Here is a 24523-nt window from a genome sequence, read left to right on the forward strand (position 1 = left end):
TTAAGGCTTATTATGCCTATTAAGCACAGGGAGCCACCCTTGTTGTGACTGCACATTACATCTGAAAGCTGTTCTGGGCAGTGCGCTGACTCCCTAATCAAACCTGTGTGGGAGGTACTTTTTGGTGACATTTAGAAACCCTCAATTACAAAACAACTAGCTAAAAGGGCAAAGAAATGAGTTTTCCTAAACACAGTGACAGAAAACAAAAACAGACATTGGACATAGGCGAAGAACTGGAAGCATTCTTTTCACATTCTGTTTTTCACTTTTAATTCTGTTATTTTGGTATCTTAAGAAACGCAAAATGAATAAATAGCTCAGTATCTGAGGGGAAAATAACCTTGTTATTTGAGGAATCAAAGATTTTGAAATTGCTCAAGAGACAGAAATCAAAGATATTTTGATCTTGCAACATTCAAAATATCGAGTACATCTTGTTACTTTTTAAGTATGTTTAGAATTTAAAAATTAAAGAAGTACTGACTCAAATTTGTATGAAGTTAAAATAACTTAAATATATTTTTTTCATCTTCCATACATCTTTTATTGGTGGTTCAAAATGAAGCATATGCTTCATTTTGAACGTTTATCTCGTGGCTGGCATCCTCCAAGGAAACCAGATGGCAAAACTCATAAATCCTTTCCCTTCTGCTCTTTGACAGTCCCAATCAAGAAAGTTATGAGGCCAGAAGATCAGGTTTATGTCCTGTTGTTATAAAAACATTTTCTTTCTGCATCCAACGTGGTTTCAATTTTCTCCAAGTCCATAGTGGCAAATAGCAGTTTAATGAGATATTATACACAGACAGACAGCTCCTGGAAGAACATACACCACAATCTCTACTTCAATCGGAGGCACCGGTGGACTATTTCACACAGCAGCAGATGAGATCAGAAGCACTTTGGGGGTTTTGATGCACAGTACCAGACAGCTGCAGAGTTTAAATTTCAAACACTCTCACACAAAAAGATGTCATTCCCAAACAGCAGACAAGGGTTTTGTCTTCAACAAGTATAAGCACAGACAAAATTGTTGTGGCAGGAAAATGTTTTAGGCCTCATCTACAAATGGAAGATATAATCTGTCTACTGCTTTAATATCAACAGCATGGTTAAACAGTTTTGAAATTCTTTTGATCACTCGCCTTAAAGAACCTTCACAAGATGAAAAGAAATCATTATCATTAATGTTCATGATTTCAAGACTGAAGGCTTGAAAGAATTGACAACTCAAATATGACAGTTAAGATCGTGTTGGTTGTTCCTAAGGCTTCTGGGGAAATAAAATGTGCAATTAGAGCTCTTTGATTACCTGAAGGAAGTTCAAAACTTCACAAATTAGATCTCCAAACTGAAATACTACTGGAAAATTTTAGTTTGCTTCCCAAGAAATATTCCAAAATATTTTGATGAAGAATCTGCAAAACAATTGTGAATGTTTATTTCAATTCATTTCAGTGTATACCAATCCCAGTGAAAACAGCTGTTAAAATCTAAACTTCCCTACAAAACTTCATTCTTTATTAACTTCACCTTTTGTCAGAAAATTCTCCCACCAAAATAATTTCAAGATTCTTGTGAATCTTCTGGGGAAATAAAGGTGGAGGGAAATGATAAGTTAAGAAAAATACAACACAAATGCCAGATTTTATTGAGGTACTGCATTCACATTGGTTTGTGCACTGAACAGTCACATTTGGCTACAGACAACCACGTTCATGACAGGAAAACACCACACTGAGATGGCACACGGGGAAAGCTAAAATAAAGCTCAGTCAACATGGAGTGCCAAATTCTGCTCTGCTTGACAACTGTGATATCTCACTGGAATTGCACAGGATAGCGACAACAACTTGCATGGAAATGACTGACAGCAGTAGCTGACGTGCAAATCAGAACACACAACTTCTCAGTATGGCAATCACACACAGACACATCCTGGCACAGCTTCAGATTGGCCCCTGGTTATCGACAGTGGTTGTAAGAGCCAGGAAACACCTCGGGAAGAGCGAGTCGGGTTCTCATGGCTTACAGTCACACTCCATCCTTGTGGCTCAGGAAATCTCCTGAAGCCACCACCTGGCTCTGTCAACAGCTTGTTTTGGTGGGGCCTTTGTGGAGGATGCAGCTCTGTATCTGCAAAATACCAATAACAGTTACGAGTTACACTGAACAGGGGAAGATTTTTTTCCTATAAAAAATCCAGAAGAAACCACACAGCTCGATCCATTCCACTGGCATTATTTCTTTCCAATTATCTCACTATATTCCAAGCCTCTATCATGTGAAGAACTGCACCCCTAAAGTGTATTACTACAGCTGACACACCAAGTGCCTCTTCTGGGGGTGTTTGTGGATGGGTAGCTCTGCTGCTGCTCCTCTACTGGGCAAATGAGGATTTCCCCTTGTACATGATAAAGGCCCACACACAGTGGTGCTAAAACAAAACAAAAAGGGTTTTGTAGAAAAAGACAATCATTCATCTAACATTTCTATGCAATGCCCTTTGGAAAATGCACCACTAATATCTACATCAAACCATACATTTAATTTCTTTTTAATGATAGACATACTCCCAGCACGTGCCTTTAACCCTGAAAGCCACCAGAATATATTCCAAACTACACCTGAGGAATTTCTATACAAATAAATGGCTCTACTGCTCATTAAAGCAGGATTGATTCTGAGGTAAAACACAACAGCTGTTGGTACTGACGGGTTTAGAAGCAAATGCTTGTCTGAATATGGAAAGAAATGGACATGCAATGAAGTCTGGACAATTTCAGCTAACTCAGCTACTGACAAGTCCTGAAATATGAAATCTTGGACTCAAGGCAGACAGCAACTAGCAGCAAGAGCATCCTAACCAGCAAAGAGCATCAGTACTGGTTCACTGAGAGGAATGATGCTCATCTGAATTATCAGTGATACTTTTTGTAGCTTCTAGATTATTTTCTGCTGAAGACTCTGAGGATGGTTACACATTCCTGATGAACTTAAATGAAAACCTGAGACATACACGTAAACTTAGGTTTGTGCCCTTCCCCAGCACTGCCATGTGGCTGACAGCAGCGTGCCCTGGCAGCTGAGGAGTGTCACACACGCTGGGGTGTGTCAGACACCAATAAATAACCAGCTGCCCAGAAGAAAGGATTACCCTGCTGTATTGAACCTTGGTGCAGCCTCCCTGAGAATGCAGAGCGTGGCTCTGGGTTCCACAATTTAAGGAGGATGTTAAGGCACTTGAAAGCATCCAGAAGAGACTAACAAAGATGGAGAAAGGGCTGGAAGGACAGCTGGAAGGAGTGTCCCATGAGCAGTGCCTAAGGACTTTGGGCTTGTCTAGTTCAGGGACAAGGAAGCTGAAGGGTGACCTCACTGCTCTGTCCAGCTTCCTGAGGACAGGAATGTGGAGAGAATGGTGGCCCTGGCTCAGGCTGCCCAGAGAAGCTGTGGATGTCCCACTCCTGGATGTTCAAGGTGAGATGGAGCTCTGAGTAACCGGGTCTTCTGGAAGGTGTCCCTGCCCATGACAGCAGGATCAAAACTAGATGATACTGAAGGTCCCTTCCAACTCAAACCATGCTGGGATTCTCTGATCTCTTCTCCCTGGTATCCAGTGAAAGGATTCATGGGGATGGTTCAAAGCTGCACCAGGGGAGGTTTAGACTGGACATTAGGAAGGATTTCTTTACTATTTAGTCAGCTTCTTTAGTTATACTTGAAGATTTGGTGTTTCCTTTTTAGCTACAGTTAAAGCTGTAGTTAACTACAGATTTTTACCATATTTCACGTTTTTTTGTTTTAATTTCAGAACATTTCTCAAGGGCACTGAGATCATTTTGAAAGGTAGTTTTAGCCCCAGAGTTTTGCAACTCCTCTCAGGGTGGTGTCATTCACAAACTTTATTCATGTGCTCTTTACTCCTTCAGCCAAGCTCTTACTATTTATCTGGGATAATGTACCAGACCCATCCCAGACATCCTTCTTCCCTCCAAAAATGCACTTGAAATTTTCTCTTTGACTGCATTTTCACAATGATCTGTAATCACAGCCACTTGTCCCCACTTACCTGATAGGCAAAATTACCTTGACAAAGAGAGAAATTAGATTGGTTTGTCATGATCGGTCTTCATGAAATATGTGTCAGATTTTTCTTGCATAGCTCAATTATTTAATAATTTAATGTATTATCACTCTAAGTCAGAAGCAATGCCTTCATCTGCCTAGTTCCTCTCCTTTCCCTTTGTAAAGCTCAGAGCTGTGTTTGCCCTTTTGCTGGAAAAGAGCAGGCAAACAAGCTTGAATTGTATGCTGAAATACACCGGGCACAAGGGGTCCTGTTCCTAATTAAAACTCAGTGAATTTGGCAGAGGAAATATGCCTGCTAAAGGAAATCTAATTGGCACCTGTAGCTTTCTCCCAGCAGTAGAAATTTGTAGCCACTGATGGACTCTCTGACTTAATGCTGCACTGCGAAGTGGTGCATGACACACTCCCCATGACACGTGTGGGTATGAAATCTGCAACAAGCACATGTGAGAAGCAGGGGATAAAAACCAGTGAGAGACCTGGAATTTCTACTAACACTTAGCCATATTATGTGCTGAAGTTCAGAAAAGATCCTTGCCTCCTTTTCCATTGTGAATCAGGAAGCAAAAAGGCTCACAGGCTAAGGACACAGTTCTCCTGGACTTAGCTCCAAATGAGGTCTCAAGTATTATGAGCCTTCACTACAATGCCAACCTCATTTTGGCAACAAAAAAAAAATGTTGGGTAATTCATCCACAAAAAAAGCTTCCAGATTTTTTGGTCTTTATTTAATGCATGCATTCAAACCCTCCCCGAGTCCTTTGCAGCTGCCTCTCTCCCTGCAAGCAACAGTGTGTTAGCAGGCACCCTATAAACATCAGCCTCTCTGCCACAACAGAAAAGCAGGCAAACAGAAGCACGAGGAAACGAGAGGCTGATGGCCTTGAGAAAGCAATGCCACGTTCACAGAGCTCAGATCATCTCAGTACTTGGTGCCTGCCTCGGATATTTTTGTATTTTCTCACTACAGACGGCTTTCTGACTGCGGGATCCATTTTAGTCTTTCCGTGGCATTTTTCTCCCACAAGCCATTTCATTTGCAACAGCAGAAAAAAAAAAAAATGTGTGGAGGTGGTTAGGAGTTTTGAAATGAGTTTTGTTACACTTCAGTACTTTTATAAGGACAAGGAGACAAAATCAACTTGTTATGCCGATAAAGAGCTCTGAGAAAGATGCATTTGCACTTGGGATGCACAGCGTGGCTTTTTTTAAGGGTACAAGAGAAAATACATGAAACAGGGAACTCTCAACTCATTTACTTTCTTGCTCATCTGAAAACAACTGCTGAGCAAACAGGACCACTTATTTTTCTTGTGACAGACATTGCTGTATGCAGCTATTCTCACATTCTGTGGCTGTGCAGCCACGAGCTTTCACCCCCTGCAGAAAGTAAAATGCATGTTTCATGCCATCTGAAGTCCTTTGCATTATTCATACAGTCCTCTTAAGTCTAAAATACCTCTCATAGGTACTGGGATACATTTTAAACACTATTCTGCCTGGTCTGTGCCATAGACAGTTTCACCTTTACACATGATTTCAGCACAAAAAATCAACTTTCTTGCAAGATAACCCTCTCCAGACCCGTAGCAGAATTTACCTGGCCCTCTCTCCTGCATCCCCAGGAAGCAGTGGAAGACTAAGCTGCCCACCAGAAACTTCACTGCTTTCAGCCTTTGTCACACAGGAGCCTTTCTGGCAATTCATCACTAAGAAATTCTCTGGATAAGTTACAGTGTCTGCCTCCTTAGTAAGCTCTGGTGCACCCAGGACAGCTCAGGGAAAGGACAGTAACAGCATAAGGGGAATATAATCTTGTCTGGCACATAACCATGATGGAGTGTTCATGTACCAGTAAATCTAGAAGAGATTTGTCTGGGGAAGGACTCTGTCCAAGTCTCTGCAGATACATCCCTGTGCAAGGACAGCATCAGGGCAGTGTAGAAATAAATCAGTCAGAGACAGTTTGCTAGTGCTTTTCAAAAAGCTAAAACCCCACATAATATAAAATTCATGTAAAACAGAGTAGAGAGTATACAGGTACAACAGAATAAGATGAAAAGTTCTCATGGTACCTCTTTTCTTCATAACGTTGGTAGAATCCATTCAGTGCCTCTGTCTTTAACATATCGAACTCCCTCTGGCCTCACTGTCTGTAAAACAAAGGCATTTTTAGAAGAATTAATAGCATTGTTCTTCCATCAGTTGCAAGGAGTAATACATAGATATGCCCACTGCACTAGAGAAAACACAGTTCCTGGAATCTTCTACAATTTTTAGATGATGAGACAGATCAAATCCACTCCACTTTGCATTCCTGGGCCTCAGGGAGGCTGCAGTTATTAACTTACTTGTGCTAAAAAGGAATAAACATCAAAGTGAAGAGCAGTTTAAGGTAGCAGCACTGTGGTATAAGGTGGGTTTGTATCCAGAAATCAGAAAGTCTCCTGAAAGAAATCACATTAAAAAATTCCCATATTCAAGAAAACAGATCTTAAAAAAAATCTTAAACTTTCATCCCTCTCCAAACACAATCAGTCACTGCTGCTCTCAGTGCACCTTCATCCAGTGACCCCAAAGCTCTGAGTGTGTCTGGGGGGGGCTCACAATAGTTCTTTCCAAGTGTTACCCATGTTTTATAGAAAGATTAAAATTACGACAGAGGCACATGAAACTATATTCAGTTAAGCATTTTACCAATTTCCCACAAAATCTTTAGTTCTGGCATCTCCCATCCTTTAAGTGTTTGGTTTTGAAGCTTAGTGGCATTTGAATATTGTTTTTCAGAGCACAACTTCATAGGTAAATGTAAGTAATAGATAAAATTCCACTAGCTAACTGATACAGACACCTGCTCGGAGCAGAAGGGCAGAAATCTTTTGAGTCAGTGCAGATAACTCGAGTTTGCCCAACTGATCAGAATACCAAAGAAAAGGCAGCCTGCAGTGGATCCCTGCAGGAAGGGAGGAGAGAGATACTCTGCCAGTTTTCACTGATCCCTGCTGACAGCTCAGAAAACAAAGCTCTAGAAGAAAAGACTTTCCTAAACACACTTTCAACTTAATTTATTTTCTTTCTTACCTGATATTTGTTCTTTCATTCCCTTCCCACTTGCCTCATTCTGTCTCCAGTCCTTATTTTCCTCTACTATGCTTCCCATGATAGTCCCCACAGCCATGAATAACAGGTCAGATTTGGAGTCTCTCCTCCCTTTTCTCTGCCCTAAATCTCAACCCTGTACATGATTCCCCCTCTGCCAGGCTCCCTCTCCATCTCTGTCCCCAAGCACCAGGCTTCTGCTCCCAGCCCACCCACAGCCACTGCTCCACATCCTGGCCCCCAGGACTTTGTCCATCCCCTCCGGCATCGCTGCCTCCCTGCTCTGCTGCTCTCAATTCCACCACTCCCATCCCTCTTCCAAAAGCTCCCAGGAGCATTCAGCCCCTTGCAGTTTTCTCCTTTATCTGCCAGCTCCAAAGCCTCTCCCTGCTTTATCCTGTCATCTAATTCTCTTTATGGAGCTCATCAATCTTCCTCCCAGGCCTCCCTGGATTTCCCATTACATTCAACGCTGTTTTTGACATCGTTTTCCACTTACCCAAGTGTGGGACAACACAAAGAGACAGAAAAGATAAACTTAACTGGGCAGGGTACTCCTCTGCAAACCAGTGTGTAGAGAAGGGATTGAAAAACAGGTTCTCTATATATCCAAAAAGGGATGAAAAGTTGAGAATGCTAATATTTAATTTAATAAGAAACTGAAGCAAAGCAGATTGGGAAAGGGGAAATATTTGTTATTGAGGTGTTTTGAAAGCTGAAATATTTTTGTTTGTTTGTTTGAATTGAAAAAACTGCAGTTTGGTTTCAAAAATGCAAAAATGGGATTTGATAGTTTAGCATTTTAAAAAATCTGTACAACAGTATTTAAGCTAAGATCTTAATTGAAAACAACTGAGGTATTTCAGCTGGGAAAAAAACAAACCCAAAAAGAAGAAAAAAGAATTCTTATCAGTTACAGAGGAAGGCGCTTTATTTTTGAAGCATATAGCAGCTATGGGTATATTTGTGGTAAAAAACCTGACTCTTCATGAGCTGCAAAAATCTCACTGCTACAAGAAATTCTGGGAAATTTAAAAGCTAAGGAGTCCAATAAAGACATTCCAAAATTTAATCTTTTCTAGTGATGTACCCTTCCACTAAATTTGAATTCCCAGCTTCAAAATGGAAATTTTCTTCATTTCCTTAAAAAAAAAAAAAAAAAAAAAAAAAAAAAAAAAAAAAGTATTTTGGTTTTTTTAACAGTTGAGCCCATTTGGCTGACTTTTCCCGGTACAGAAATCTGAGGCAGATGACTGGCAAAGATAAAAGTAGCCTAACTGGAGAAAAATTAAAGCCAACTACAAGAACACTGTACAGTTGAAATTACTCCTAAACCTAGAAGGCAAAATTATGAATGTACACTCCAAAAGCCAAGCAGTGCATCTGAATCCAGATAGCAGCTATCTGCTTTCACAACCAATACTCAAATAATTGTACTGAGCTAAGAAGGACAATGTGTGAGACTTGTGAGCTTTTTCATCAAAATATCTGTATATTTCATATATTTGAATCACTCCCCATGAGGAATCTTTAATTAAGGAGAGAAATAGGGACAGGGAAGTCATCTGGCTATTTTTCAAGCTGTGTTTTTCCTTATTATGAAATGAAACCATGAACTTTTGCATATTATGATGTCACTGCTTTGTAAGAACAAGGAATTAATAGCTTCTATTAAAGCACATTTTCCCCAGCACTTATGATTAATTTACAAGGCCACAATTCTTTCACACTCCAACCCAAAGGTCCCTGCTGTCTGACTCCGAATGCATTACAGAGGTCTTCCTGTGCTTAGTTTTAAGGGAAAATATTGGTTACCATCATAAAATGTAATTTGCTATTCGTGCTTTGCGGTGGTATGGAACACACTTCATCTCAAAGGTCTTTCCAGACCTGGCAGAAATCCCAGGGCAACTCAGAAAATGTGTTTAGAAACTGTTTAGGTCACCACCTTTTACATCTCTGATGGCAAAGCCCGTTCTCAGGGGCCAGCAGAGATGATCACTCCTCTCCCATCAGCTGCCTGGTCAAAGCAAGTGTATGTGCACCTTTCCCAGAGCCAAGGTGTGCCTCTGGATTTCCCCTTTTTCTGCCTGTTTACCACTCCTATCCTGACAATTAGGCAATATTTATCAGTCCTCCTTATTTCTTGCACTGTGGGAATGTTCCAGCATTTTCATTCAGCCTTAACAAAACACTTAAATCCTGTGACTTCCTAACTCCCCACATTTTAAAGAGGATAAACCTTTTGTACAAAGAGAAGTTTTTTGTTAGAAGAAGAAAGCACATGACCAAATTCCCTCCCACCTTGAATAAATACATAGTGTTTGCATATTCAGGACTCGGATTTCTTTGAGGCCTTTGTTTACCACTGTTCCAGGTGTCCAACCTTCAAATGGGGGAAACAAAAACATCTACAATGAGTTCATTCAAAAATACTTTCTCTTGGAAGGAGCTTAATGAGCAACTGAAATGCAAGGATCTTCTTTTGTATGTGTTTCTCTGCATGTACTGTCTTGCATATTATGGATCAACTCTGCACTCTACAAATAGAAATATAGAGTTATCTCCAGTAACATTTAAGTAGTTCTTCCTTGTCTGCACCAGTGGCTGAGCTCATTTTTCCTGAAATTCAATGCTCAGATTAAAATGTAAATTTTTGCTAGGACTAAAACATCCTTAGCTAACACAAGAAACCAGCTATGGGAAATCTGCGCTGATGCTATGGAAGACTATTTGTTTAAAGCTAAACAGAAGCAAATTCCAGTTGATATGCCTTTTTTAGATCAGAAACTTTAATAAAGGGCTTCATATTCAGTTTATTGTTAGATTTATCATCGATCTTGTGATTATTTCTGTAAAAATTCAACCACTTCACTTCCGTATTTAGGAGATCTTGGATGAGCCCACAGAACAATGATCGACTTTTGTTATTATGTGAGGCAGGAAAGGCATAAAATAACCAATTGTATGTTTAATGAGATATGAAACTCCAACTGGGCTGATGTATTATGGGTGAAATTGAATATAATAAAAAGTACTGCTTTCAAAAATGAGTGCTGAGTGCTCCAGGGATGCGGATGTTGCACAACAACTAAAGTGTGACACAGCCTTCATCTAAAGGCAAAATTATGCTAGTTCAGAGAAAGCTGTGTTGAACTGAGTTCATGCTTAAAACTCACAGCCCTCAGGCCTGAAGTTTTCTGAAGCGTCTACAAACTGGTTTAATTTTTAAATTTGTTTTTATTGCATGTGTATGGTTATCCTGCACTCCCAGAAGAACTGAAAGACGAGGAGAGAGGCTGTTTTTATTTTCCCCAGGGCTGCAAGCAGCTAACCAGCCATCTCGTCAGACACTCAGCCCTTGCCTGACTTCCATGCAAAAGAAACACAATATGACGAAAGCAAGCATTCAGGCTCGTCAGTGAAATCCTAAAACATTTCCAAAGATCTCTCAACCTTGGCAAAGCAACTGGCTTTCAACCTCCAGCAACCCACCTCACCAACAGCCAAAGTTATGTGAATTTGGATGTGAAATAATTGTCATTTGAAGCAGCCAAAGAAGCAGAATAACAAAAGCAAAAAACACTGGATGAGAGCAGTCAAAAGCATCAAAAGCATGTTTAAATAAAAGGAATTTGTCCAAGCAAAGCTCCAAACCACACAGGAGATGGCTGAGAAAAAGCAAAGATCCCTCAGCTTCCCGGCCTCGTAAGGTCTGGAATTGTGACTTGGAATGCTACATGAATGCTGGGTCATCAGTGGAATGCTGTTCACCCCATGACAGGAAGAGAGGAACAACCTTTGCTACCCAAGCAGGGTGTGGGTTTGCACCAGGGTTTGAGTCCATATGGAAAGATGGAATTGTTTGGCAGCAGTGATGCAGTAGCACCTGCCTCCTTCCCAGCTCCCCACGTGCTACACGTCTGGCACAAAAATAAAAGGCACGAGAAATACAGCACTGCTGTCCTGGCAATGGATTAAGAGCTGGTGCCAGAGCAGGAAAACCTGGGGGAACAAGTTCAACAGCAACACGTTCAAAAACATAATGCCAGTTTGTAATTAACACACAACCATCTCGCAGAAGAGCACGAGAGCATTTTGTTCATCCCACCCAAGAGTTTATTTAGGCTGTTCTAGCTAGCAGGTCTTAATTCCACTCTTTCTCCAGGTCAAGTGTGAAGTTTTCAATTTGCAGGTTAGTAGCAGCTTGCTGAATGTGTGACTTCAGCAGTTTGCTCACCTCATACAGCTACAAAGAGGGCTTTGCAGTTCTGACAGCTCTATGAACCACTTTTAAACCAAAGCCTGCATTCTCTGGAGAGAAAAATTAGACATAGGAAGCTTGATATGAAGTGGACTGTGTTAACTGGACACTCTGGAGGGGGCTTACTGCACTAGGTTATAATTCCAGTAACTCACTGGCCATTTAGTGCCATGCAGGCATAGAAGCATTTTAAAATAACAGGTAAAGAGAAAATTTGAGCTGAGGGAACTTGTTTCCAAGAGTTATTCCCTTTTCTCAACTTGTTGACCTTCCAATGCCTAAATAAGTACAGTTCTTTTATTTCCTACAACTTTACTGATTGAACCGCTGAAGCAGCTCATTTAAATATTTAGGAACTCCAAGACAAAGGGTGAAACTTGTCACACCCCATCTTGCCAAGGAGACTGGGAGTCAGATTTCACAAATATAGTGAACAGGAGCAGCAGCAGCAATTTTTCCATGTGAGCTAGGTTAGTGCTGCATACATGCACTGTTCCCTTCAGGCATCTGCCAACACAGTCTGAGCACAAAGGCATGGACTACTGCTAGTGAAACAAAGAGTTCTAAACTTCAAAGTCTGGATCCTATGTCAGGAAGAAAGGAAAAGAAAGAATGAGCTCTCTCTGTCACAAGAAAATACACTTAAAACTCTCTGCTGAGATTCTTATTCCTAGAATGCATCACTACTGTATGTTTATGTACCCTTGACAGGAAATCCAGAGCAAGTAAGTCAGGAAGTCTCTTCCTGATAAAGGGGTTAACTTACCCTCACTCAGGGTACCTTCTTTTACATTCTTCCTACTAAATAAATAGACTGAGCTCATGTTAAATGTTCTGAGTTTGGTACAGATTTCACAGAGCAGGCAAAACAGCAGGACAGCTCGATTACATCTTGACATTCCCATCAGAAAGAAAACACACACTGTTGGGTTCCTCCTCATCCATTTAAAGACAGAGTAAGGCTTTTCCTCTGCAGGTGTTAATGCACATCAATAACAACTGCTCTTACCTGCCATCTGTAAGCTCAAACCAGTGTCCAGTTTGCTGCGTGGCTTGGTGCTGATAAACAAATAACACAGAACACACACAGTGATGATGAAAGCAAAGAGGACCACTGCTGCTATTGACAGGCCCACGAGTGCTCCAACACTATAAGAGAGAAAAACAAAAAAATTAAATGTGCAAGCAGCCTGGGGTACCCATTAAAACAATGGTCAAGATGATGTCTGGAGTTCTCTTGTACTCAAGCATGGGAGTCACTGTGTATTTTACTGTAAACAGAAGTTTAGAGCTCAACAATTCAATTGCATAAACTGCAGTTATTTCACTCAGAAAGGTCAATGCCATTACACAGCAGTTGAACATCTGGCCCTCAGTGACATTTCATGCATATTACTCCTGAGTCTGACTTAAAGTGTATTTATGAAAATCAGAAGTAACTCAATGCAGTAACTGATACCAGCGAGATCAAAAAGTTCTTCAGTGCACACACAGAGAGGGATTCTAGGGCTCCAGGCAGCTCAAACAACATGACTATTAAAGCTGTATTTTCAGTCTGAAATGCCATTTTTATAGTATAAAAAATCACGCAATCCATGTTATTAAATTCTGTCAGGAGCTCTGCAGAACAGGGTGGAGTATTGTGATCACTGTTGTGCCTTTGCATTAATGAAATGAATCTCCAGTCAAGAGTGGAGAAATTCTCCCATGATCTTTGTCACAGTAAAAGGAAAACTAAAGCTGAATTAGTTTACTCACAATATCAAAGGCATCAAAGAAGCAGGAATAAATTACTCTGGAGGTCAAACATACAGTACAATATGTAGATATTATCAAGGTGCTATCCTGTAGGATAAAAGCTGCTTCATACATCTCCCATAGGCATATGGTGAGACACTATATGTATATACAGAAATGTCTCCTAATTTCCAACTCTGATTTTCAAGTCTTTTCCTAATATAAAATTCTCATGATGAAGAAAAGGACCCAATATAATACAGTCTAGCTATAATTTCCTACACGCTCCTTGGCCATTCGATGCCTTCTGTGTTCCATCCTCCATTCTACAGTCCGTGAGAAAGATCCTGACTTCTGGTGAAATTAAACAGCAGCTTTTTGGTCACAGATGAGGAGTCTGAGGACTGAGAATCTTTATATTACTGCTCTGGTATATTTACAGTTTTGACAGATGTCAAAAAGACAGCGGAGAGATGAACGTCTTGTGTTCTACAAGCTCCATCCTCTAGTCAAAGAAATGCCTTTATATATCACTGCTATCAGGGAGAAGTCAATTCTACCATGGCCTTGCAGGAAGAGAAGAATTATGCCTTGGGATGTTTTTATGGATTTTACATTTTAGATACTGCAAAGCTTCTCTACAAGCTCCCACAGCACCAGCACACAGGTATGTCCACAGGAAAAACTCTTAAAATCAGTAGGATGAGAGCAGCAGATATCGCTATGACTTTCAGATGTGGTTTTCATTAGTTACTGCTCAGATTCAGTAATGAAGTGTGGGGAATATTTAGCTCCATGCACAGCTAAAATAATTTGTTATCAGCAAAATGGTTCTGGAAAAAACACCTTTACCCTTCTGAAGATTTTTCATGGTATTTATTATCTGCATTAAATAGGATATCCTTATATGTTTGTGCATATATATACATATTAAGCAAAATTTTCCTTATTGTTTTTTGGCTCAAAAAAAAAGAAAAAACAACTTGCAGGCAAGCAGTATTCTGCTTATTATGGAATCTGAATATGACCTACACTCAGAGATCTCACCTGGGTCCTGGCCTTATTTTCACATTTTCTCTTGGAACACTTTGACCCAAATAGACAAATAGAAGAAATGCACATTACAGAAGGCTGAATAGCCATAGAACCATGTGATGCAAACAAGGCTCTTCACAAACAGTTATTTGTGCTTTTTTTGTCATGACAGTACAAGCCTTATTGTAAGATTCCATTTAAATTCCAGTCTGCAGTGCAGGACTAAGGAGGTGCCTCACCATTATCTGAACATTAAGCAGAGTCAGCCGCCCTAAAGCCAAATAGACGAAATACATATTAATGATTATGTATTTTCCTGTTCAGACATCTGTTACTCCTTGGTTGTAGCTCTCCTCCATGCAGTTGTAGAAGATGACATGAACAATACAGTCGTGTATTGCAGAGCACAATGCATCTTCAGTATCACAACACAACTTGTGTAAGATGCTTTGGGAGTTACAAAAGGCAAAGGCAAGAAAAACGTGAGGAACTCTCCAGGTCATAGATTATGTGCTGCAAGAAATGTTTTTCACGCTCCAGCAGCAACATGAGAAGATCTCACCAGCATCACAAAACCAAACAGATACTCTGATTCCACTTCCTGAATGAATCAGGGATCAGGACAATTTGTACTTACTCTTTTTAAACACGCAATGTTTCGATACCAGATTGTTCTCAAACTGCTGAAGCCGTCAACCCACTGAGAAAGTATAATTAAGTTCTATAAGAATTATTTTGGTTAAACTTTGGGGATGGAGGGTTGCTTCTTAATTTATCTAATTCAGAGAAATTGAATATGCCTTCCACAGCACTGAATACTGACATTTCTTAAACACAATACAGTCTTTTCTTTTTTTACTAGCTGAAGCTGTTATCAGAAACAAAATACCAAATAACTATGATCACTGACCACTTTAACAATTACACTCCTCTGAAAATAAAGACAACCTTACAGCATGTCCTCTAGATTCTACAGCAATTACCATGGTACAGTACATCTGCTTTAAAAACCCTTGCTAAAGGCATTTTGCCACCTTCCATTTTTTACCTTAAACACTGTCTGAAGCCACGTGGTTAACAGTCTACAGGCCTCAGGGTGTATCTTACAGATCAATCTTCTGACAACAGAGACATAAACCTAGCAAACTAGTAAGTCCCTCTTGCCCACAGCTGTGGCCTCATTAATGAGCAAAACCCCCTGCATTAACAACCCACTCAACCCCAAAGGAATGATCTGGCATAGAGATGGCAGTGAAGGCCTAGGGTAACCCTGACATGAGCAATGTTAAGTTTGGTAGGAAACCCAAACAGAATTCTCCCAAGTTATTTTCCACATAAAGACAGAGCCATGTCCCTCACTTCACTGCTGTTACACTGAGTGCCACATCCAGGCCTGCAGCACAGCCAAAGGCTTCACTCAGCAGAGAGGCTCCATTCTGCCAGCAGCCTCCTCAGGTTGTGTCCAGAGAGCTGCGGAGTTGCTCCATCGATTTGTCTGCCAGTGGATGCTCAGCATCACACACCTACAGTTATTTTTGGTTCACAAAATTAGTCCATCCACACCAAAAGCCAGGGAAAATTTAAATATTGGCTAAGCAGAGGCAGTACTGCGCACTGATGGACCAAAAGGAAGCTCATGAGTCACCTGGATCCGAGTAAATCAAATGTTCCCAGTGACATTGTTGCAGTGACGTGTTGTTTATAGTATTTGCAAAGCACACAGATAAATATTCTCGAGAGCCTGGAAGAATGGGCATAGAGAAACAAAAGACTTGCTATTTCAGAAAGCCAAAACAGATGCCGTGGATGTTGGTACAGCCAAGCAAAGCATGGCCTCAGTATCAGGCCACCGTGGCTCTATGGGTATTAACTAAAAAGGCATTTTGAGTAAAATGTATATCTGGCTTGACAAATTTTAATCAAATATGTATTATTACAAGCAACTTAAAAGATACGGCTGTGGAACGTATATTAGAATTCTATTTGATACTGAAAAAGGCAATTATAAAAATAAAACTTCACAGAAGAGTGACAAAACCAAAATATTTTAGAACAAAGAGAAACAAAAAGGCTGACTGAACATAACGGCTGCAGTTCAGTACAAATACCACATGTTCAGCATTCCTCCTCTTCCACTCAGCTTGGGAGGTAAAGCAGATGTGATAACTGCCTGTGTATGCACAGAACACTGCTCTGGAGGCTGAGCTGCTCAGTGTTTGGCTCACTGGCATTCTACAGCATCTGTTTCATGAATTCAAAAGCTGAATAACCTTCTGATGAATTCTGCCTTTTCCTAATGTTGCCTTCCCTGGTCCATGGGCTCTCCTGGCAACTATAAGAGACAGTAAAATGCATCCTTCCCTCTTCTTTGAGGAAAAAAGTCTTTTCAGAGCTATGATTAAAAAAAAAAAAAAGATAATATTTTATTTTAAATACCAGCAAAAAAAGTATAAGTCATAAAATAATAATATTATTCATTACATACAGAAATCAATAATACTATTAATTATATATAATAAATTCTGCAGAAAATGGGAAATGTGTCAGAGTTGCTCAATGGTCTATTATCTATGATAGTCCAGCAGCTCCCAGTACAGCAGGTGTTAGGATGTTGTCAAATATTGCAGTTTTTGCAGAAGTGGGAGGGGAAAAGAGGGTTCCATGTTGCTAAGGGATAAGGCAGTGTCTAGTTCTAAACGTAGTACAGGCAGTAGAGATTTGGCAAGAAAAAAAGAAGAGCACACGCCTGCAAGAAACTATTGCTTCGGGTTGCCAAGGCTGCTGGCTTCTCCATGAACTGCTTCTGTCAGAGCTGGATGCCAACAGGTCTGGCCACGTCCCTCCCACAGCAGGAAAAACACAAGTGAAATGTGCAACAGTTCCTGAAATTCTACCTGGTGTGCCACCAAACTGAAGAAATCCCTGAGGTATCACCAACCACTTGTGGTGCAGTCAGTCACTGCTTTCAAATATCTGAGGGGAGTCAAGCAAATGAAGATTTCGGAATAGAACCCCAAAGTTCTGGAGTGCAGCAAAACATAAAACAGTTCCCCCATCAGAGCCTCCTAGTCCTTTCCCTTCCATCTCCAGACTTACCTTGGCTGGTTTGCCTAACTCTTGTTTAGTTTTAAATCTTAAAGGGTTTCGAGTCTTAAAAGAGTGTCCTCAAAGGCTGAAAGAAGCATTTTAAGGATTATTTTATCATATGGCTGTTACCAGCCAATATCAGTAACAATCTAGTGATCACCAAAACATTCTGAGAGGACAGAAAATGTCATTTTTATGTTTTCCTTAAACTCCTAATTGAACTGTCACATGAAAATGTGTACAGTTTTCAAAATGATGTAATATTATGTTTCCAGCATGTTAATAACTAAAAACTATTCTATTTGTTACTGAAAACACTTATAGGAAGTGGTTCAATTCCAACCACTGAGTAACTTTGCTTAGAGAGGTAAATTGTATTTATTCATCTATTTGATACAATGAATACAGTCATTTATGGCAGAAGTTAAGCACAAGCAAAACTCCACGAATGGCAATTTCCATGAGTCCTTTCAGCAGATTAGGGCTACTGTAGAATGAAGAAGAAAAAAAAAAATCCTTAGTTTTCAAAGTTTGGGCCCAAATTTCTGACTCGGGTGAAGGCTAAGGAGTCACTTCTCAGACCCTACAAAATCTTTTTAAAGGAAGAGCTTTCAGAGAGGTATTTCATTAGAGCCTCTCCTGGGATTCAGTTCTTGGAGACAGTTTTTGAAAAGATCAAGCTTTAAGAGTCTTCACTACAACATCCAGATGAGATTTTGTGGTGTAATATTAACTTATTCGTTCAGTCCTCCTGCTACCTTGAGAGGGTTTACTGTGACTGAAACAGTCAAAGGTTATTCCAAAATATAATATTAAAACAGTTTGAGTATTCCATAGCAGAAGTGTGAAAAAGGACACTTGGAGATGTCTTCTCACATCATAGCCAAGTAATTGTGTGTCAGTCACAGCGGTGGATGACTGGGAGATCCCCACAATCAACCCACTCTTTGCACCAGACAGGGTAGATTTTAAATAATAATATATTAAATATTCGACCAGATAAATGAAAATGGTAACTCCACAGTAGTGGATAGCATTAACTCACGAGCCCTGAGGGAATTCCCATGTGGAACTGCAGAGCTGCTGGCCGAGGTGCTGAGGGGCTCTGGTTGCACAGTGCTGAATCGGAGCCTGGCTGAGATACCCAAGCTCACCCTCCCCAAATATGTGGGACAGGTCCTCTCCTGGTAAAGCCTCTAACCCAAGCCATGTTGTACCCACAGGGAGCTGCTGGCACTTGCAGCCTCCTGACATAAAATCTTTAGTGAAAGGATCAGCATTAGGATGAGGGGAAAACACTGTCTCGTTAACCTGCTGGAGTCTATGAAGTGTCAATATGCAGATGGATAAAAGAACCCAGCAGACAGAACTGGATGTCTCAAAAAGCCTTTGGACAAAACCCTGAAAGTGGGGTTCAAAAAACTGAACTTATCCCTTAGGATTAGGGGAAGGTTTTGCTGCAAATTTAAGGCTGCTTAAAAGCATGAGGAGCAAAGTGCAAGGCTTAAGTGGTCTCTTTTCAGTGTAAAGAAAAGTCACTCACACTGATTTTTATTCATATCTTCATCTATGACCTGGTAAAGAAGGCAATCTGAGATTCTGATGATCCTAAGCCCCTACAAGCAATCAAATGCTGAGGGCAAGGAACTCTACAGGACTTGCCAAAAACTAAGTAAACAGGCAAAAGTGATGTACGTGAGTTTCAGCGCACATAATGTAATGCATGAAGAACAAAACCAAGCCTACATAGCAATAAACTCAGAACAAGCTGAACTTGAGAAAAGTTTTAGAGTCTTCAGTGACAGCTCATTGAAATCACAGAATCAATGTGAACTGGCAAAGTCATCAACAACACCTTGGCCAGCAACAGAATGGATTCTGAGAGCGAAACTGGAGGCAACATTTGGCCGCTCTGTAGAACCTTGCCACACCCACACCTTGGGCATGCAGCTCCAGACTATGCACCTCCAAGATCAGCCCTGTGAAGGGAAAAACAGTGTGGATGAGATGCAACCAAAACGATCAGCGTGTGGCATCTGCCTCAACAATAATCCAAAAGCTGTTCAGTTTGGAAAGGTGAAAGCTGAGAATAGATGAGACAAATGCTCACAACATTTTAAACACTGCATAAACTGAACCGGCAATTGCTGTTCACCAAATCTCACAATCCTAATACTAGAGGGCACTCAGGAAAAGTAGTAGGGAACAGTATAAAACAGGTAAAAAGATCTATCTTCAAACAGCAGGTAGTGACTGCTGCCACCAGGGCTCCAGAAGCAGACAGTATAAGCAAGCCCAGAAGAGGATTTGACAAAATCAAGGATAGTAACAAGTCCATAATAAACATAGTGGAAGCCCCATGCAGAGATGTACTAACCTCCTGACACGGCCAGCGTGGATGCTGCGGAGCCCGCGGGGAATCGGGCACAGAAAGCAGCCGGGCTGGCTGAGCGCAGCTCTCCCTGCCGCTGCTGGAGATCCAGCCAGAGCCAGGCAGGTCCCTACACTATCCCGGGAGAGAGCCAGGCTCATTATCTGCCCCTTCCGAGTGGAAAGTTACGTAGTGCTTTATCTTACATGGAAAAGTAGCTCAAGTCGCTGGGAACTTTATGGCACGCAGCATCTTACGCGCTCAGGCCCCGAGACAGCCGCTCCCCTCACGCCCAAAGGGCGGGAGACGCTCCGGATGCTCTGCCAGAGGCACCGAGCGTTTCCCAGCGCCGTCTTACCAAGACCACGAGGTTTTCCTTCAGAAACTACCCCGGCACGAGCAAGAATCTCTCTGGGCTGAAGATGCAGCTCTGCCGCTACTCTCGGCGGGATAAAGGCGGCCAGAAAGTGCCCGGCTACAAGTACCTCACAAACACACACCCGAGCCGAGCTCGGGCGAACACGGGTCTCCCGCCCGGAGCCCCCACCCCGCCAGGCACCGCCGCTCCCCTACCTGAGCCACCACATGTAGCTATGCTCGTAGGGGAAGAAGCTGTGGGGGTCATCGCAGCAGTACTTGACGTCCTGGAAGCCGCAGCAGAAAACGGCGCGGGCGTCGCCGCCAGCCCGCGGGCAGCTGAACCCGCTCACCAGCACCTTGTCGGCGTTGAGGTAACTGCTGCACTCGGCGCTCATGGCGCGGCCGCCAGCCCGCTGCCCGCCAGGCGCCTCGGCTCGGCGGCACCCGGGCGGGAGGCGAGGCGAGGCGAGGCGAGGCGAGGCGAGGCGAGGCGAGGCGGCTGTGGCGGGCGGAGCCGGACGGGCAGGGGGCTGCGCTGCCAGCGGGGACCGCCGCGCCCACTGGCCCCGGGGCCGCCCCGGGGCCGCCACAGGGCGGGAGCGGCGGGAAGCGCCCGCGCCCTCAGGGCAGGCAGGGGAGGGCGGGAGAGCGCCCTGAGGGGCCGGCCCGCCCCGGGCTGCCGTTTCAGTGGCCGGGGCACGGCTGCTCCTCAGCGCTGGGTCCCGCGTCGAGGAGAGCGTTCAGGGGTCCGTCCTTACCCATAACCTGGGTGGGGTCTCAGGACGGGCAAAACAGGGAGAGCATGGGGAGGGATCACACTTCTGTAGGAGTCAGGCTCCCTTGGCTTGATGAGGAGGGGAAAGCTTCAGCTCAAAAACAAGCTCAACGCTTAAAGATGCACTGCTCGAAGTGAGAGGATGAATGACAGTGATGTGGCTGGTGCAGACTCCGGAAAAGGGGAGATCAGGAGAAATCAATGAGTGTTTGATATCAACAAAGAAAAAGGCTAGATGACAGTGGGATTTTGTGAGAGCTGTAACTTTATCACTTGAGTTGTTCTGATGAAATCAGTTATAGGCAGATCAATCATTTTCATGATAAATTTGAGGATTGATTTATTTGAAATGTGTACAGGAAAATGTTCTACCAAAGACCAGAAGGCAGCCTTTTCACCTATGTTACGTCAATACTGTCAGATTGTGTTATGATTTAATTGTGAAGTCTCTAATGAGGGAAGGATGGGTGAATCTCAGCTCAAAAGCCATCAGTTGTTTGCCCAGATCATGTGTATGAATCAGTCAGCTAAACATGTAGTGTGCTTGAAACTAAGAAGTGCAGGGGTAAATGTCATGGTTTTGGAGACTGATTCAAGACTGCGAAGTTGCCAATCCTGTGTCCACAACGGAGACCTAAGTAAGTCTTACAACTTCCTGGGATGGAGAAGTGTCCAATTCCAGTGTTACAGATATTAATCTCTTGAAATATCTCTATGTGCCTTGTTCAGTTACTAATAACTATTTTCTTCCAAAACATGAGTTGCATTCCCTTGTGTTTCTCTCTGATTCTCTTTATCCACCTGGGATAGCTTTTTTCTTCATCTTCATCTTATACTTTCTTGATCTGTTTCCACTGGGGTTCTGTTCATACAAGAATTCAACAACCAGGGCAGAGAGTCATGAACCCAGGAGCCATTCAGTTCATGTTTTCAAGTGAGCATTCTCAAACTGAGTGGTCAAGAGACTTTTAGGAATATGGAACATTCTTGTTTATTTTTGTATTTCACATTGCTGTTTTACTTTTGGAGATTTTTCTCTCATTAGTCAGAACTCAGATAACTATTTTCCTCTCAGAATTATTATTGCAGTGATGTGGAACAAATAGAATTACCAAACGCAGTCTTATGCTCAGTCTTACACAAACTTTCACTCATTCTTAATGAGTATAAGGTAGACCTGTGTCAGAGTTGGAGTAAAGGTGAATCCTTTGTCCAAACTTGAAGAAATTTGGTTTCAAAGAAAGCTGAAATGTTCTGAGGTGACAACATCTTTTTTTGTTTGTTTGTTTCATCAATCAGTGTACTCATTTATACCATGCAATCGATTTGTATTTGCCATGATTGCTGGCAATAATTGGCATTCTTTCTTGTTCCAATTATTTGGAAAGATTTATATGAAACATTCGAAATTACCTTAGAGCTATCTACCTCAATGACTGAATTAACTATGTAGTTGCTGAAGGATTGAAATAAAATTTTTAAAAAAATGCATTTTCTTTTGATGAGACACTCAGAAACAGGATTTGAAGTGGGAGTGGGAGGCTCCTCACTGACCAGTGGAGTATGTGCATCATCTTTTATGTCAGTAGAAAACATCATATTCTTTTATCATTCCAGCTACACAGACCCCTTCCAGTCAGAGCTGGTGGTTTAGACCTCATAAAATGTGTTGCAGTCCCTTTTCACTATTACCAGTATCGATTTAAGTTACTACACAGATGACAAGACCAGTTCTCTCTGCTGAGTGAGGAGTGTGTTTCAACCTAACAATGAGGTCATCCAGCTTTCATAGAAACACAGATCCAAGGCCTTTGTAGGACACTTGGAAGGAATAGACAAATGATCTAGGTATTCAGGAGCTTCAGTATTTCAGAACAGCATCCAAAACAGGATACTTCTACTCTCTGAGTGCTGAACTATTATCCTTGTGAATATGAGTCTTCCCTTCAGTGAAGCTCTAGCTCTAATTCTGGTAAAACCTGCCAACTTTCTTAGATGCTTGCAACCCAGACTCTTCTGCAAATCTGTAACTGATTTACTGTAACTCACACTGGTTCCTAAGAGACTGTACTTAAAGCCTGTCTTCAAAATACTTGGGGCCATGCAACTGCACCTTTCTCTTTCTTATAACTGCTTCCAAGCCCTCCAGATGGACTCATAAATGTAAATATGTGTATGTTGTCTATGCAATAATTAGAACACCAGCATTTTTTGTAATCATTAAAAGTAGTTGTGATCTTCATCTAAACTACAACTAATGTGAAAAGTATTCAGCCTCTTATTTACTTACCCTGACTCCACAAGATATTGGGCAGCAGAACTGGTCTGGTTTAATTTTCCAGGAGTTTTTCTGGCTGATACAGTTTAGAGCAAAGGAGGCTTGAGAGAGAAGCTAAAACCTCCTGATTTAGCCATTCCATTTAGAGACAACTCAAAGTGAATTCTGCTTCTGCCCTGACCACTACTTAAAAGCTAAAACCAAACACATTGTGGGACACATTTCTACCAGTCAGCCTTCTACAGAAAATTAGTTAGGAACTATGATATAGGTGTCTAGATCAGCATCAATCCTCAAATCTACATGGCTAGGTTTTCCTTAAAAGCATAACCTAATTATTAATTGGCAAAGATCCACATAAATTACTTTCAAAAGTAATCTTGTGGCAAATTGTGCAATTAAACAAAATTGTCATGCTGAGATGGTGTAACGAGCTGTGATTAGGAGTTAAATTGACATCAGAGTTAGTGTAGATAACATATTTTATCACATTACATGAGCAGCAGGCACTTCAGGAAGGCAGATGACAGCATAAGGTTCAAAACAGAAAGGGGCACAGAAGTTTTAAGTGGTGTGTACTTGCAGTGAGACGCTGTCACTCAGAGGACTAAAAAAGAACTGTATGTATTAGTGAGGGACTGAAATCTATCAAGAGGATATGATATATCTTGGGTTCTGCTCTCAATTCAACCACCTGTAAGCAAGTTGCTTTCCCAGATTGTGCTTCAGATTGTAAATCTGTAGATTTGTGATAGTGATGGAGTGGTCTGACACTTGTATGCAAAAGTGTTTGTACTTTGAGATCCTCTCTGTGCAAGTGAACACATGTACTAAGTATCATTATATGAGTTTTTCATGTCACTCTAGAGCCTACCGATTCTCCTAGTCATTTTAACTGTACTTCACGCACACTATCCTCTAATTACTTCCCCCAGTCAATTTAGGGTCTAGATTTTGACTTTCAACTGTCTCTGCTTCACAAAACTAAATAATGAAGAAGGAGAAAGTAATTTTGAGCATCAGGAAGTTGATGCTCAACAGAGGTTTTGGTCAAAATTTTAAGAGGAAAAATCAGCGAAACAGAGAAGTAGGAAGCGACACTGGTAATTTTGCAATGAGGTTGGAGATCCAATAAGTAATTTGTATTTGTGTAATGGCCTCATTATCTACAGTGTCTGTGTGCTGCTATTGGTAAATATTCCAGAATAATGACTCAGTGAAGCAAATCTTACCTTTTTACTCTTTCCTATCTAGAAGTAGAACAGTCAGAAGCATAAAATAATTTTCAAAAATGAACCTAACCGAATCATCTTGACTGCAGTTTATCTTTTTGCAGTTGTTTTCATTTCTTTTTCCTTTTGAGAAAGGAAAATAATTTTTACTTATCTGAGTAGAAAGTATGAAACTGGCGTGTTCCTTACT

General features: G+C 41.5%; 1 protein-coding gene across 1 annotated transcript; it reads right to left on the bottom strand.

Annotated features, from left to right (window-relative positions):
• Nucleotides 1–1631: 1631 nt before the first annotated feature.
• SHISAL2A (shisa like 2A) lies at nucleotides 1632–20491 on the bottom strand. Its single transcript, XM_040073000.1, has 4 exons — nucleotides 20262–20491; nucleotides 12468–12607; nucleotides 6171–6248; nucleotides 1632–2139 (listed from the first exon to the last, which is right to left on the bottom strand). The coding sequence occupies exons 1-3, from the start codon at nucleotides 20441–20443 to the stop codon at nucleotides 6217–6219; spliced, it is 354 nt and encodes a 117-aa protein (XP_039928934.1). The 5' UTR covers nucleotides 20444–20491; the 3' UTR covers nucleotides 1632–2139; nucleotides 6171–6216.
• Between the last annotated feature and the right edge of the window lie 4032 nt (nucleotides 20492–24523).

The sequence above is a fragment of the Hirundo rustica genome, chromosome 9 (genome assembly GCF_015227805.2).
Source record: "Hirundo rustica isolate bHirRus1 chromosome 9, bHirRus1.pri.v3, whole genome shotgun sequence".
NCBI classification, from domain to species: domain Eukaryota; kingdom Metazoa; phylum Chordata; class Aves; order Passeriformes; family Hirundinidae; genus Hirundo; species Hirundo rustica.